This window comes from Pyrus communis, chromosome 12 (genome assembly GCF_963583255.1).
Source record: "Pyrus communis chromosome 12, drPyrComm1.1, whole genome shotgun sequence".
Lineage (NCBI taxonomy): Eukaryota > Viridiplantae > Streptophyta > Magnoliopsida > Rosales > Rosaceae > Pyrus > Pyrus communis.
The window spans coordinates 1,439,678-1,455,279 of record NC_084814.1 but is presented as its reverse complement, the minus strand read 5'-3'; the positions used below and the strand labels follow the sequence as shown (position 1 = coordinate 1,455,279).

At 35.9% G+C, this 15,602-nt stretch overlaps 1 protein-coding gene across 1 annotated transcript; it reads left to right on the top strand.

Moving 5' to 3' along the window:
* The first annotated feature begins 13,226 nt into the window (after positions 1-13,226).
* LOC137711257 (uncharacterized) lies at positions 13,227-15,221 on the top strand. Its single transcript, XM_068450490.1, has 2 exons — positions 13,227-13,247; positions 14,628-15,221. The coding sequence occupies exons 1-2, from the start codon at positions 13,227-13,229 to the stop codon at positions 15,219-15,221; spliced, it is 615 nt and encodes a 204-aa protein (XP_068306591.1).
* Positions 15,222-15,602: the final 381 nt, after the last annotated feature.

Below are 15,602 nucleotides of genomic sequence, written 5' to 3'. Positions count from 1 at the left end.
CTCACCATTTCTAACCATTTTGAGCATGCATGGGTTGATTCCCATCAAGAAATGCATTTTGTAAAGCCCTTTCCGTTGAGGCTGAAGTAGCCAAATTTGCAGATACAGGTTGCATTTTATTTGGGTTTTCAATTTCTCCTCCTACAGGCTACAATAGATGCATGGCTTGTCGGATTGGCAGCGCGTCATTGGTGATTGTACATTCTATTTCTCTTCTACCATCCAATGTTGATTTGATGCCATTGCGGAAAGTGCAGTTTGGTTGACGCTTGAGTTAAGTACCGTCTCTCTCTCTCAAACTATTTTATTCTCATTTCTTCTTGCTTATTTCTCGACGACTTTGCCGTCCTCGTAAGATTTCAGTACTCATGTCATGTATTTGAATGGACTCTTCAAATCCAATTTCATGCTGCTGAGGACCTTTAAGTTTAGAATGCTCGGAGGACTTAAAAGTTGGTTGGGAGTGGTAACTGGCACTGGTGTCACTCGTGCAATTTCAAGGAATCTTTGTTGATTTTATTGACAGCCCAAAAGAAGGATGTACGGGTTATAGGCCATTGCAGCTTTCGGGCACAAGAATTAGTAGTATCAGGTTTTCTCTCCCGCGCACCGGGTCTTGTGCACGTGAGTTGCGCATGACCACATGTCTTGGTTGGGTCTCATGACGCCATGGCGACACTCCAACAGCAGTTTACGGTGTTTCGTCGACATTGTAACGATACTCCAACAATTCAATAGCGCTGTACAGTGTCATGGCGACACTCCAACAGCAGTTTACGGTGTTTTGTCGACATTGTAACGATACTCCAACAATCCAATAGCACTGTAACCACTGTACGGGTTGGGCATAACCCGAATTTGTTGTTGTTACAACGTCATTATGGCATCAGTAGCGTCTACGGACCCAACCGGTTGCAAGCCATACGCACAAAATTTGAGGGCAGGAGAGAAAATCTGTTTTGCAGTATTGAGCCCAAAATTGCTCAAACGAAAATTTTGCCCATCTGAGAGCTAGAGCCGGTCCATGCTGGAGCACAATGTTAGGGAAAAGTAACCACACAATTTAGGGTTTGTTTCAAATTGCTTTTAAAAAAAAAGAAAAAAAATTCTACTCAGAAGCATTTTTAATATAAGTGCTATTAGAAGCGTAGTGAATTTCTAATAAAAATGCAATTGTTATTTGGAAACAAGTTTTTCCCCTTCAAGTGTTTTTTGAAACCTAGAAGCACTTCTTTTTCTTTAAATCATATTCATAAGCGTTTTTAGTGATTTGAAAGCATTTTTAGTTAATTTAAAAGAACTTGCTTAATCATATCTGTTGTTTTTATTTCATTTATTTAGTCATCGGAAACAGAATTGAATGTGTGTACAAGAAGAAAAATGTGTGATTACAATTTCTCTAATTATTAGATTCCTTGTTTACCACTAATAGACACTGAAAATTTTACCCCTCCCTTTAAAAAATCCATGATTCTGCCGTGCGAAAGAGACCAGAGAAGATTCCATGGAACAATATAGCTAAAGAAATTATCAATGTTTTTGGAGTGCATCGCTCGGAAGTTCGTAAGTATGCGTATAAAATGCTCAAAGGGTTATATGTTATTATTTTGGTTAATTTCCAAGAGTATATGTTGGTCGGCATGTACATTACTGTATGGGAGGAAGCTTATATACAATAAGAAGATCCAGACCGCCGCCCATAACATGGTCACACACACTGTTGGCATTTGTCCTAAAAGTAGATGAATGATTGGAGAGAGAACAGGAGGAGTACGATATATTACATTATGTATTATAATATAAGGAGTAATGCTTCACAGTTTCATTTTTATTAGAGAGATTATACAAATATATAGTAAGGGTAACATTTTTGTAATATAAGTAGACGTTTCTAGCTTTTAACACATCATTCCATATTTATGATCACCAGATTGAATAAAATATTCGGATTTCACTGTTAGAATTAAACAAAGATGTGTAAGAAGTTAAAAATAGTGTGTGAGAAAACTCCCACCTCATCCAAGTTCGATTCCCACCATCCCCAATAACTAATGACCAAAAAAAAAAAAAAAAAATAGTATGTGAAAATCATTTCCCTTTTCGAAAGTCCTCTCTTCTCTTCTATTATAAAATACAGTGTACAATCTTATATTATAAAATACAATGTACAATCTTATAATATAAAATAGTATACAGTCTGGTGTTGCAGATGCAAAGAAAAATCTCTCCAGGGTGAAAAGGCCTTTCTTTTTGGTTGCCACACACAAACACATGCACATGCAGATGCACATGCAAATGCCGTATGGAGTGCGAGATTTGATGGATGCCAAAAATAAGCATGTTCCCTCCCTCACTTCCTCTCTTTCATCTGTAATTTATATATATATATAAAATAAGTCAATTTACTTAAAATAGCGACATGTGTGTATATATATAATAAGTCAATTTACTCAAAATAGCGACATGTCGTGTTAATAAACACGCTAAATCAATCCGTGTTGAGTTCATCAAGCTGCATCACCGACTCTTTGTCCTTACTTTCTCCTTCTAATCCTTTTAAGCATTGATTTTCAATTTGGAGGGCCCCAAACCATGTGACAAGGTTTCATCTATCTTTTTCTCGATCGATTTTAGTGATAATGTACGACCCTAATCTTTTGAAAGACCCATGTTATATGTTGTAATTTAATAATTTATAGTCAAATTTCTGTTAAGATTTCATAGTCGAGTCAGTGGTTCATTCTTAGTCATATCAATATTGTCTTAGCTTAATAGCATGCACAGCCTAACAAGTTTTGCGTTTCATTATAAAATTCCTCAATGTTAAGATTTCATAGTTGAGTCAGTGGTCCACTACTAATAGCATCAAAGAAGTGAAGTCTTGCTTCATAGTTTAAATAACTCTTATCCTCTCCCTCACATTGTCGATTGGTTTTAGGAGTGATGCTCACATTCCAAAACAATTGAGTTGACAAACTATACCTACTTCCCCAAGTAGGGAACATAAAACGAATAGCTATACGATTTACTTTAAAGAGTAATGTTATTCACACATCTCTTTTTCCCTCATACACACCCTTGTTAATTTTTATTCATCGATCTTCTTCCATCCATTTGATCTAATAGTCGAAAATTAAGAAATGTGTGTAAGAAGTAAAAATATGTGTGTGAATAACACCACTCTATATTAAAATATACCCTTTGGTTTCTCAAGCTTTACATTTTTTTTTTTTTTTTTTTTTTTGGGTAGAACAACAAACAAAGTGTAAATAACTTATTTGGTTTGCTAGTTCTTTGGAGTGGCCAACTTTTTTCATTAGGCAATTGGGTAGGCAACAAGCATAAATTTATAGCTAGTTGTGTTAGGGAAATGGTAGATTAATTTGGTAATTAGGATATTTCTCTTTAATCGCTACGTTCTGAATTTAAACTCTTCATTTTTTTTTCTTAAGATTAATGTAAAATATTGTTTGTAATAGTAGTGCTCGAGATGCTAATACAATTTGTGTTATAACACAAAATAACATAGGAATTTGTGTAGCTGTATAGGCAAATGTGAACCTACTTGCTAGACTGGAGTTCTAATATTATTCCCAAATAGATAGGGAGGATGATTCTCTACCCTCCTATTCTTATCCCCTTCTATCTCCTCCTTTCACATATTATTTTTTGTCTTATTATTTCTATAAAAAAAAATCAATATAAGACGTTGACGTGGTTTAACTGTGACCGTTCAAATAGGAGAAGATAAAAGGGTAAGGAGATTCAGAGGGTAGAGAATCCTCCTCCAATAGATAAGATAGTCGATTTTTACGAGTAGTGTGCATATATGACATTTTTGTTTCACATGAGCACCTTAAAAACATTTCCACACCCACCGTTATCATCACTTTTTTCCCACGCTGAAAGAGACCAATTGTCATCTTATACTGCATATATTTGAGTTTTGGTTTAAACAATGCCTTCTTGTTTAGGCGCGATTACGTTGGAAAATACGTAATTACGCAAGGGTGAATCCACTTTGTAGAACGGTGCGTTAGTTGACACCTTCAAGTTTAGAAACTTTTTATAAAAGAGTCGGGCAGTCTTTTCGACAATTGGAGATGTCACTGAAAGCTGATTTCCAGCTGTTCGACGAATTGTCTTTATGGGCACTGAATAGGGTACCTGCTAGTGCTTTTGCATGCGTAGCTGTGAGCATCTTTCTGATATGCTCACTCGGCATATGTTGAAATGCTCACTCAAAAGCTATTGACAACAGTTGACATGACATTATTAATAGTTAGATCATGAACATCTTATTCAATATAGACGTAACTTATTATTAAGGGATGTCATGGAATTACGCAATATTGTAACGTTATAATTATTTAGACATAGTAACGTTTGTATTCCAGTACATGAATTTAGTTTAAAATAAGATGAAGTTCTCATCCTCTTTGAGTTTTTGTATCCGAAGCTCGAAAACTTAGAGATTCGGGTCATTGAAGAAAGAAAAAGAAAAATTTAAAGCTATATTTTAGGTGAGATGAGTCATAAAATAGGAGCGATACGAAACTCAAAATCCACTGATTCCAAGCACAAAGATTGGAAAAGAATCTCAATTCCTCAGAATATGGTCTAAGGAATTGGTACGGCAATAAAGTTCTCACCATTTGCCTGGATGACCTTTTCTTTATTCTTCATTATTTATCCCCCAATTAAGGATAATTCTATAAGCAAAGTATAACACATATCAACGCAAAGAAAAAGGTCAGATCCCATCCAAACCAATGAACATAAAAGGGAAAAGAAAAGGTAAAAAAGGAGACTAACATGTCGGTGGTGTATTTTATATTTATTTGTTTGTTATAATAGAAATAGAAATAAGTAGTTTAAGCTTTAAAATGAGATAATACCATATCTGACTGTGACATAATAACTATATTATGTATATGCATGTATTGTAGCTGGTACCTAAAATTTGAAATCCCTAGCGCAATCCAAGCTAACTAAATCAAATAAAAATATAGCAATGGAAGGAATATTATATCCTGGAAGTGAAGTTTGTTGACACCGCGCTCAATAATTTTTTCTAAAAAAGGATCAGCTAGTAGTCAAGTTACGATGGTTTACTTTTTTTAGAACTAAAAAATACACATAGATATTTTAATCTATTATTGACCACCATCGTATGATTTACTAACAATGAAAAGAAAAAAAAAATGATGTTCACTACTTTTTGTACCTTTTGTGTTCACGCTTTAGCTGTAAAAAGAAAATTAAATAAAAGAAACGTAACGTACAGCTAATTAAAACTCTCACTATTGCCTATTAAAGCTAGTATTGCGTTCAAGCTGGAAGGTGGCATGTTTTATACAATCATTGGACTGTAACATAAACATAACTCATCCAAAAGAGAATTATATAATACACAATAATCTCGATGATTGGAGTAATAGTATCTGAATTTTAGTCTAAATGAATTTTTGGTCTTTGAACAAAAAAATTTGCAAGTATTGATTTGTGAATCTGTTATAATATTTATAAATGATTCTTTTGCGTAACTCTGTTAGAATTATACGTCCCTCTTTTGCCTCTTTGAACTATTTATTTTCGATAGGATATTTAACAATGTTACTTAAAAGGACCATTGCCATATATTGTGACAAATTCAATGACCAGTATTCATGGATTTTTAGTTCAAGAATCGAAACTTAAGAACTCTCAAATTTAATGTTAATTGCAATCTAATATATCATAATCAGTGATCCTTTATCACAAAGGTAGAAAAATATTGAGTCATTGCATTACGATGTGAGTTCAAGCTCTATCGGTCCCTAATTTAACATCTAATCTGACCAAATCGATCGTTTGACAAAAAAAAAAAAAAAAAAAAAAAAAAAAAATCTTATCGAACTTGTTTATCAATAAAAAAAATTCTAATGGCCCCAAACCAATAATAGAAAAAGATCCCTTCGAGTAGAAGCAGGAATGGTATGGTCCCAAACATAATTAAGTTTCAAGAATGGCCAAATATTAGTGATAAGAGTCGACCACAAAATTCACTTCCTTAAACAACATGCTTCTAATAAAAAAAAAAAATATTATCAAACAAGTCTACGGTTCGTTTGGAAATGGTTTTAAAATAGTTAAAACGCTTTTGGTGAAAATATTTTTTGTACAATCCTTAGTAAAAATGCAAGTGAAACTTGAAAAGAACTTCGATTGCTTTTAGAACTCAAAAATATTTTCTTTAAAATCGTTTTCAGTCAAGTGATAATGGATTATGATTAAGATAGTGTCCAAGTGTTGGATTTCATTCAATGTAAAAAAATTGGGACATACCTAAGTAAAATCACCTAGGAAAAACTCCGGTGAAGAAAACATATGCTGCTCATGCCACAATACAACCTACATTATTGTCATCAATTGCATAATCATGAAAGGTAAAATTTACATATAACGTGAGATCCATAAATACCCTTATAGACAGACCCCTTGTAGACTCACTATGTATTTATTTTAACGATTCGAACTGTATATTTCTAAGTTATTATTCATAATCATTCTTATGTGTATATTTTACAAATTTAATTATGTAGTTTAATTAAGCTTTATATATTAAAAAAGAGTAATTTGATTAACCAGTTATAGATTCGAATAGTGTCAAGTGTTCGATATTTCATTCAATTTAGTAGAAAAATCAGTAAAATAATTTGAATGAAGGGCACCGGGTAATAGATATCCAGAACTCTTGGTCGAGTCATATATTGTGGGAGATCTAGGATCTTTGTCAAACGTATTTGATTATAAGCCAGGGTGAGGGAACCAGCGGCGAAGTTATGCCTAAATATTCACCCCAGTCAAAATTTCATATTATTACTTCCGATTCTTAGTTACATCCGCCTAAGTATCACTATGACTAGTATCTTATGAAGTTTATTAGGGTTATTATACATTTTTAAAAGTTTCACTTATAAGTGAGAGTTGTGGGGCCTAAAATAATCTCAAAAATTCTAAAAGTGACACGTGGACTTTTATTCAAGAAAGACAATATTGCCCTTAATAAATGAGCATGCTTCTCAGATACTCCCACGTGCATCTCACACCCGTGGAGGTCTCAACAGCTGAATATGACTGCTCACAGCTCACTTGCCATTGGCAAGGAATTAAAGATAAGGATTAATTGCCCAAATCCTATCTTTAATACATTCCTAATTGAAGATTGACTCCAATCAAGTAAGTAATCCTAATTTAAATCAATTAGGGATAATTACACCATTATCTCAAGATATTATTTCCTATTTGATATCTTGGGAATATTTAGAGAATATCTCTCCATTAAACACTATATGGCCGGCCCTAGCCCTATAAATACCCCACATTCTACCAAATTTTGAGAGCTTTTGCAACCCTAAGAAAAGACCTAAACACTTTACTCTCTAAGATAAACTAAATTAGGCATCGAAGATCCGTTGACCTAACCCCCCCCCCCCACCTTGTGGGCGCGTGAGGCTTAGGTATCTGATCAAAGGTGTTGATTGCAGGTGCATTTTCGTTAAGATTGAAAACGGCAGAAATTTGCATCGACAAATTGGTGCTTTCATTGAGAGGTGATTCAAAATACTCGAAGAAGCCTCTTGCGTTAGTTTCTTGAATTTTCTGTTACGTTGAATTTCTTACACGTCGTATCAATTAATTTTTCCTAGAAAAGTTTCTTGATCAATCCTTCGAGAAAGGATACAATGGTAGGAAATTCAGAAACTACGACGAACAGAACCTTCTACGTCTAAGGATTTGGACCAGAGAGTGGAGACGAGGACATAACCCCACGACGAAGGTCATCAAGGCTCAACACGGCGGCATGAGGAGCTTCACCGCCGCGGAGCCCTGCCACCACCATCACCACCATGACCCAGCAGCCACGACTCTCACCACCGCTGCCCTTGCAGCGTCGCACCCTACCAAACCCTAAACAGGGGGCCTATGTCTGATTCCAAACCCATGGACAGAAGGCCCAGAACTTGGTAATTGCCACAACAAACCCTGGGTAGGAGGCCTAGCCCAACGTAGCAACTGCCGTCAGCAGAGCAGCTCAATGGGCCCAAGCCAAAGCCACTCAGCCAGCAGGCCAAGATGTGGCAGCCTAACGGTCATGTAGAACCAAGGAGAGCGAGCGTCAATCCAACGCGTTTCGCAACCCACTCTGACGTCCCAGCCCGTAGCCCAACCCATTCCAAGACCACCTTCGACGATTCAGATTCCGACCACCGGTCCCGCAATCGATTTAGGGTTACCTACACCTTACTTTTCTGTATGAATGCCCGTTTTGGGCCTGGATTTTGTACCTACAGTACACTATACTTCCACCATACATGGAGACGCGGAACAGATCACCTTCTGGAAAAGATGCGGCATGGGAAAAGTAAATCCCAACACAAAGTAGCACGGATGGAATTTGATAGTTCTTTTCCTAGCAAAAGCACCATTGTCGCATGGTTCATGCCTACTATCATTTTTCACTCGCTTAACGCGAACCCCAGACAGAATTGCATGCTTGTACACCTCAAGAAAATCCCGAAACAGCTCGTCGAAATTGATCTTGACATGCGCAACCTTGGAGTAACCCACCTTACCGGAAGAACCGCCTTGACGATAGAAAGGTGGAAAATATTCGTCACCTTTGCGATTGGAGGAAAACATCTCAAAGTCTTTGCAAAAAAGTACGAGGAAAAATATTTAGAAGACAGCTCGCGAAGTGAGAATAAAAAAATTATAATAAAAAAAAAATGAAAGGACTGCAAAGCAAACCCAGCGCCAGGCCCACAACCCTCACCTTTGATCTCGACCCAAGCCCCACGGCCTAGCACCTGGCCTTTCTCCCTCTCTCTCTCTCTTTCAGGAAGCTCAACCCAACATAGGGGGAGGCCCACACCTCCTTCCCCTCTTCCTTCCGTGCCCAGCGCTCCTCAAAAGCAAGCCCAGGTCGCAGGCGCCAACAAGAGGTCCGGCCGGAGTCGGCTTCTCCTCGTCCTCTTCTTCTCTTCCCGTCAGCCTAGGCTCCAACTCTGCAGCCATGAAGACCTAGTCCAGGCCGGTCTCCCTATATCTCAGCGCATTGTGCCACCTGGCCTACACCAACTAACCCCCATGCCGCACCATTGTGTTACCCCACGCACAACAGCCCACGGCTTCTATGCCATGTCTCACTCACGCCACCTTGGCCCTTACTGAGCCAATTTTTCAAGTCCCAAGACTTCCAAAAATTCAAGAAGAAGAAAAGTCAAATTTTTCTTACCTTGGTGCAACACGAAGAAGAAGAACAACAACGAGAAACGACTCTTTGCAAGGGCAAGAAAAGAAGAACGCTAGGGGAGGGGGAATAAAAATTTCCTCCAACTTCTCTTTCTTGTTAGGATAATAATGGTTCTCCAAATTTATTTCATCTCCTACTTAAGGTAGAGTTAAATAGGTACTGGGGATAATTATTTTCCTTTTCCTAGAAGAAGTCTATCTCCAAATCAAGAAAGAAGATCAAGTTCAAATTGAGAAACAATTCTGCAAGCCTCAGCAGCTTGGGACTCCTACACCTACAATCATTTTCCTGTGTGCAGCACACTAGATGTGGGGGCATTTGTGGAGCCTAAAATAATCCCAAAAATTTTAGAGGCGACATGTATACTTTTATTAAAAAAGACAAGATTGCCCTCAATAAATGGGCAAGCTTCTCAGATGCTCCCACGCTCAGCTCAGACCCCTGGAGGTCTCAGCAGTTGAATACGACTGCCCACAGCTCACTTGCCCTTGGCAAGGATTTAAATATAAGGATTAATTACCCAAATCATATCTTTTATACATTCCTAATTGAAGATTTACTCCAATCAAGTACGTAATCCTAATTTAAATCAATTAGGGATAATTACACCATTATCTCAAGATATTATTTCCTAATTAATATCTTAGAAATATTTAGAGAATATCTCTCCATTAAACACTATATGGCCGGCCCTAGCCCTATAAATACCCCACATTCTACCAAAATTTTGAGAGCTTTTGCAACCCTAAGAAAAGCCCTAAACACTTTACTCTCTCAAAGAAACTAACTTAGGCATCGGAAATCCGTTGACCTAACTCCCCCCCCCAAAACCTCGTGGGTGAGTGAGGCTTAGGTCTTTGATCAAAGGTGTTGATTGTTTTGCAGGTGCATTTTCGTCAAGACTGAAGATGGTGGAAATTTGCATCGACAAGAGTGGTGGCAGATTCAGGAGTGGCGGATATTTAGATTCGAATGAGTTTTCAGTGTTAAAGTACAAGGTTTTTTTTGGATAGAAATAGAATATGAAGTGTGCAAATTTTGTTTAAATTTATTCACCAAGGCATTTTGTCAAACACTTGGTGGGCTTGTTGTCGTCAACCAAACCGCGCACATGTCAACAGATGTCGACATCGAAGCAATCTGATGAGTGATTTTGAGAGAATTTGTTGAGTGGTGTCGAGGCAACCTATCGAGATATGTCTAACATACATACATCCGACACTTGGTAGGCATAAAAGAGACCTCATAAGATCTTCACAAGCATATCTCCCAGACTCCAGATGATCCTAGAACCACCTTTGTCCCCTTGTACATCCTCCCCTGAGTGAGAGGTCTTAGATCACGGTCAAGGGCGGAACCAAATGCAAGACTACCTACAAATCAATTATTCCCTAAATTTTTTTTATGTATTTTTCAGTTTTATTTCAACTATATACAAATACACTAAAGTCGGACTGTGAAAATTGAAATGAGGCATATTTTGAATGGTAGGATACATGGATGATGTAGTACATCCCATACATACAAGAATTTCTCATTGGAAATAATTCCTTAACGTTGTAATAATTGGTTTATTTTATATATATTTGTCTTGTTAAAGCTCGCTAAGCATAGAATGATTGAATGAGATCTGCTGATAAGATTTAACGTAATCGTCAGAAACGAAAAATGATCCTTAACTTTCTAGCCACCCAGCCTACTAGCCAAAAATTTCTCTGGCTCCATACTTGTCTACAACCGACTCTCATAGAAGACAAGTTTGATATCAAATTATTATCGTTTATCTCATTGTGTGACTAACTCAATTATCCACGTCTTTAATATAAATATATCATTGTATTAAAAAATTTCAGTTAGAAATTTACGTTTTGGAGCACATCGATCTCTAATATTCTCGTTGAGGGTCAACGACAAATCTCCATATCAAAACATTTGTTTAAGATTTTGTGAAACCGGATATTTTAAACAGTGCATGCAAACAGCGTACGTAATAGTTTGGATGCATCTCTGATAAGGGATGTTATTTACCAGCCGGCTCTGGAATATTATGGTCTTGTAAGCTGTGAGCACGTATTTGCCAAAACACCAAACTCTTTGATGCTAAAATACCAAACTTCAATAATAACTTCTTCAGAAAAGAAAAAATAATTAAGGTTGACAGTGAATAACACTTGCCTACTCAAAAGATAAATAGGAATTCTTACTTGAAATTGTTCATTGTCGATTCGTAGAATTTCGCGTTTGTGGTTAGAGTTGTTTATAATATAAATCACTTTATAAAGATTATATCTGCAAAAAAAATTAATTAAAACTAAAGTGACCAATAAAAACAGATGAATTAAATTGGTAAAAGAATTATGAACAATCTATGCCTATGCTACAACAAAATGACTAAACGACCTTAATTTTATTTATTTTATGTAGAGATAATCTATAACTACAAGGTGATCATATGAATGTTTTAATCATAAGCAAAAAGTTTTGTGATTCAAACACGAAAAGTTTTAAATAAGAGTCCATACTTATTGTTAAGTAGTCAAGCATTGTTCATTGACAATGGTGCTTACTGGTGTGGACATATGAAGATTTTCAGCAAAAAAGGTGGACAATTGGTGGCAAGTCATGATTATTCACCTCTTTTGGCCACAGAGAGATTAAGAAAATTTTCACTATGTCTGTAAACACAATCAAGGAGAATTTTGTTGAAAATCTTCGCATGAAGATTAATTGATGGAAAGAATAAATTAATATGAAAATTGTCAGAAAACTTGTGATACTCTGACTCATGGTCATCTTTGAGATTCAGGGGGTCCTGTGCGAAATTTGTAAAAGATGCCCTCCTTAAGATAGTTTTAAGTTTATAAAAAAAATATGACAATGTATTGATACTAGAAAACATTCACTTAAATCAAAACAAAGCCACTTAGTACTACGGTCTAGTGATATTCCTCTTCACTTGTAAGTGAGAGGTCTTAGGTTCAATTCTCACCAAAAGCGAATTTGAACCACATTATTGTTAGCTCAATGTGCGGCTTAACCCACTCTCCTACCCCCTTAATGTAGATACTATCGTTTGTTCAAAAAAAAAAAAAAATCAAAACAAACTTTAGCACTCACTGATTGCATGTTTACAAATGTCCTTAATGATAAGTAAAAAGAGTTACAAACATAACATTCACTAAATAATCAAAAGAAATTTTATCTTAAACAACCAAACCTGAAAAAAAAAACTTCAAACCTCTAACTTTAAAGTTTCACTTGAATATATAACATTGTTATATAATAAAATTAAGAAACTGTCATTTTTTAGGATGTTATTATTAACACTCAAAATATGTCATTGTACTCCAAGTTTTTATATTTAGAAAGAAAAAAAAAATACTCTTATAAAGAATGCACAATGTGGGTTTAAAATGCTAACAAAATCAATTTTTGGATATAGAACATTATTACATAATGTTAGAGGGCAAAAATTTAGGGCCCCTTCAAATCTGGGGCCCTGTACGACTGCACATTTCGCTCCCCCTCAACGCCCCTTCTGCTCTGACTTCGTGCCTTTGAGTGGAGGGGGGCTTCAACTCCCCACCGCACCTAGTATTACACCAGTCAATAAAGTAATGCCAACTCTTCTCCACAACACACCAACAAAATTCGAAAACGAGATCAAGTGTTCAACAAAGAAAACACAGCAAAAGGAAATTTATAAAAATTAAACCAGTCAACTTTTTTTATTTTAAAATTTCAAAATTTTAAATTTAGAGTAGCACCGTCAAGATGTCGGTAAGTTGAACTACGAAAATACAATCACAAAATAATAAATTAAAATCTACAAATGTTAACCCTTTTTTTTTATGATGAGAATAAGTTTTCTATAATTTGTGAATAATAACTTAATATATAAATGAGAAGTAATAGTTAGCAAATGGCGATGGCGGTGGTGGCAGCAATTGTAAGAGTGTGTCTTATGGTTGATAAGGTGTTGGCGTCAGGGGTGATGGTGGTGGAGGAATGGTGACTGCGATTGTGGTGTGGTTTATGGTCATGAAAATATGGTAGTGACGATGGTGGTGGGGTTGGTGGCAGTGGCAATATACATGTATAATGTATTAGTACTAAGGTTGGGCATTTTTAACCACCAAACAAATAAATTGAGCTAATTAGATTGAGTTTAAGTGAATAGGTTAAACCTTTTTGTTATGGATTTTACAATATGAGATTAGCTGTTTAATCAAACTGAATCAATCATCTTATTTTTTTAATTTTTTTTAATTTTGGATTTTAGTTAAGGTTTTTGAATACAAGGTAAAATTTTGAGGGCAAACCCACCGAAAGAGTATCGTAACATAGTACAACCACCTGGTCACCTTTAAAAAAAACAAAAAAGGAATATGTTATTGCTTGGTGAGATAAAAAGAAAATAAAAAGCAACAAAGTAAAAGACAAAATTACTTGCTTATCTCCTCAAATTGGAGATTCTGACGCAATGTATGGACATGAATAGTTTTAAGGTAAGTCATACTTCTTAAATCATAAAATAGAAAAGTACATTGAATAAAAAAATAACCAAGGCTTGATTTGGATGTTCCAAATCCAGCCAGGGATACAAACTTAAAAATAAACACTTGAAAGGATGTATTCCTAATTTTGTTTTTTATTTGAAAGAAGACAATGACTTACAAAAAGAACCTAACTATATGATACTAAACTAGTGTTCTGAAATGTCGATACCTAAATATATTATACTAAACTAGTGTACCTAAATGTCCGTACCTAAATATATTATACTAACCCAGTGTACCGAAATGTTCGTACCAAAATATATTGTAATGAATTAGTGGCACATAAGAAAATATGCAAAAATCAATTTATGAACACTATAAAATTATAAATAAAAAAGAGAGACAATGAATACATATGCTGGCATTTAATAGAGTCTAGGGACTAAAATCAATTTTTAATCTTGTATAAGACATTTTTCTAAACTTCATCTTATTTAGGGATTAAAATCTAGTTTTCTAAATAAAAAATAAAAACACCTTATATACGAAACCATTAGTGTGAACACATAATGTGAATAGAGAAAAATGGTGTGCACTTATCCTTGATTATAAATAGGATAGCAGTTTCGAAGCTATGAAGCAAGTAAAACACATGAAAAAGAGAGAAGATGGAAGAGAGAAAAAAGAAGAAGAGAGAAGTGAGAGTGATCATACCATTTAACATTGCAACATTATCATCATCATCATCAACAACAACAACAACAACAACATCAACAACAACAACAACAACAACCAACGACAACAACAACAATAACAACAACAACAAGAAGAACAACAACAACAATAACAACAACAACAACAACAACAACATCAACATCGACAACAAATGGGTTGTCAAAGTTTCGAAGGCAACCCCTTCCAAAGACAAGGCAAACCTTGATCCTGAAAAAGACAAGGCAAACCCTGGCCCTGAAGAAGACAAGGCAAACCCTGACCATGAAGAAAACAAGGCAAACCCTGGCCATGACGAAGACAAGGCAAACCCTGGCCATGAAAAAGACAAGGCAAACCCTGACCTTGAAAAAGACAAGGCAAACCCTGACCTTGAAAAAGACAAGGCAACATCAACAACATCAACATCAACATCAACAACAACATCAACAACATCGACAACAACAACCAACGACAACAACAACAACAACAACAATAACAAGAACAACAACAATAACAACAATAACAACAACAACAACAAAAACATCAACATCGACAACAAAAGGGTTGTCGAAGTTTCGAAGGCAACCCTCTCCGAAGACAAGGCAATCCCTGACCGTGAAGAAGACAAGGCAAACCCTGGCACTGAAGAAGACAAGGCAAACCCTAACCTTGGCTCTGAAGAAGACAAGGCAAACCCTGACGCCGAATAAGACAATGCAAAGCTGGACCCTGAACAAAGGGATCTCTTTACAACCACTCGGCATTCATGATCATAACTATCACATGATGTTTGTGGGTAACGTCTCTGGAAACCCTCACAAGACTTCACTCGTCCCATCAGGGTCACCTATGGGTTTAAAAGGCTTGTTGCATGCGCTCAATGCAATCGAGTTCCCTGCGAAAGTGGCATTAGTTTTCATCACTAGTCTTTCTTATTTTTAGTTTGTAAGTATTTCAATTCCACTGTATTGTGTGTGTGTGTGTTAAACCAATAAACACTGGTCGTATAAGCTCTATGGTTATGTCCTTTATGTAGTAGCTAGTATGTTCAATAAAAATTGGTGTTTCTTGGGAATTCTTGCTTTTAATGA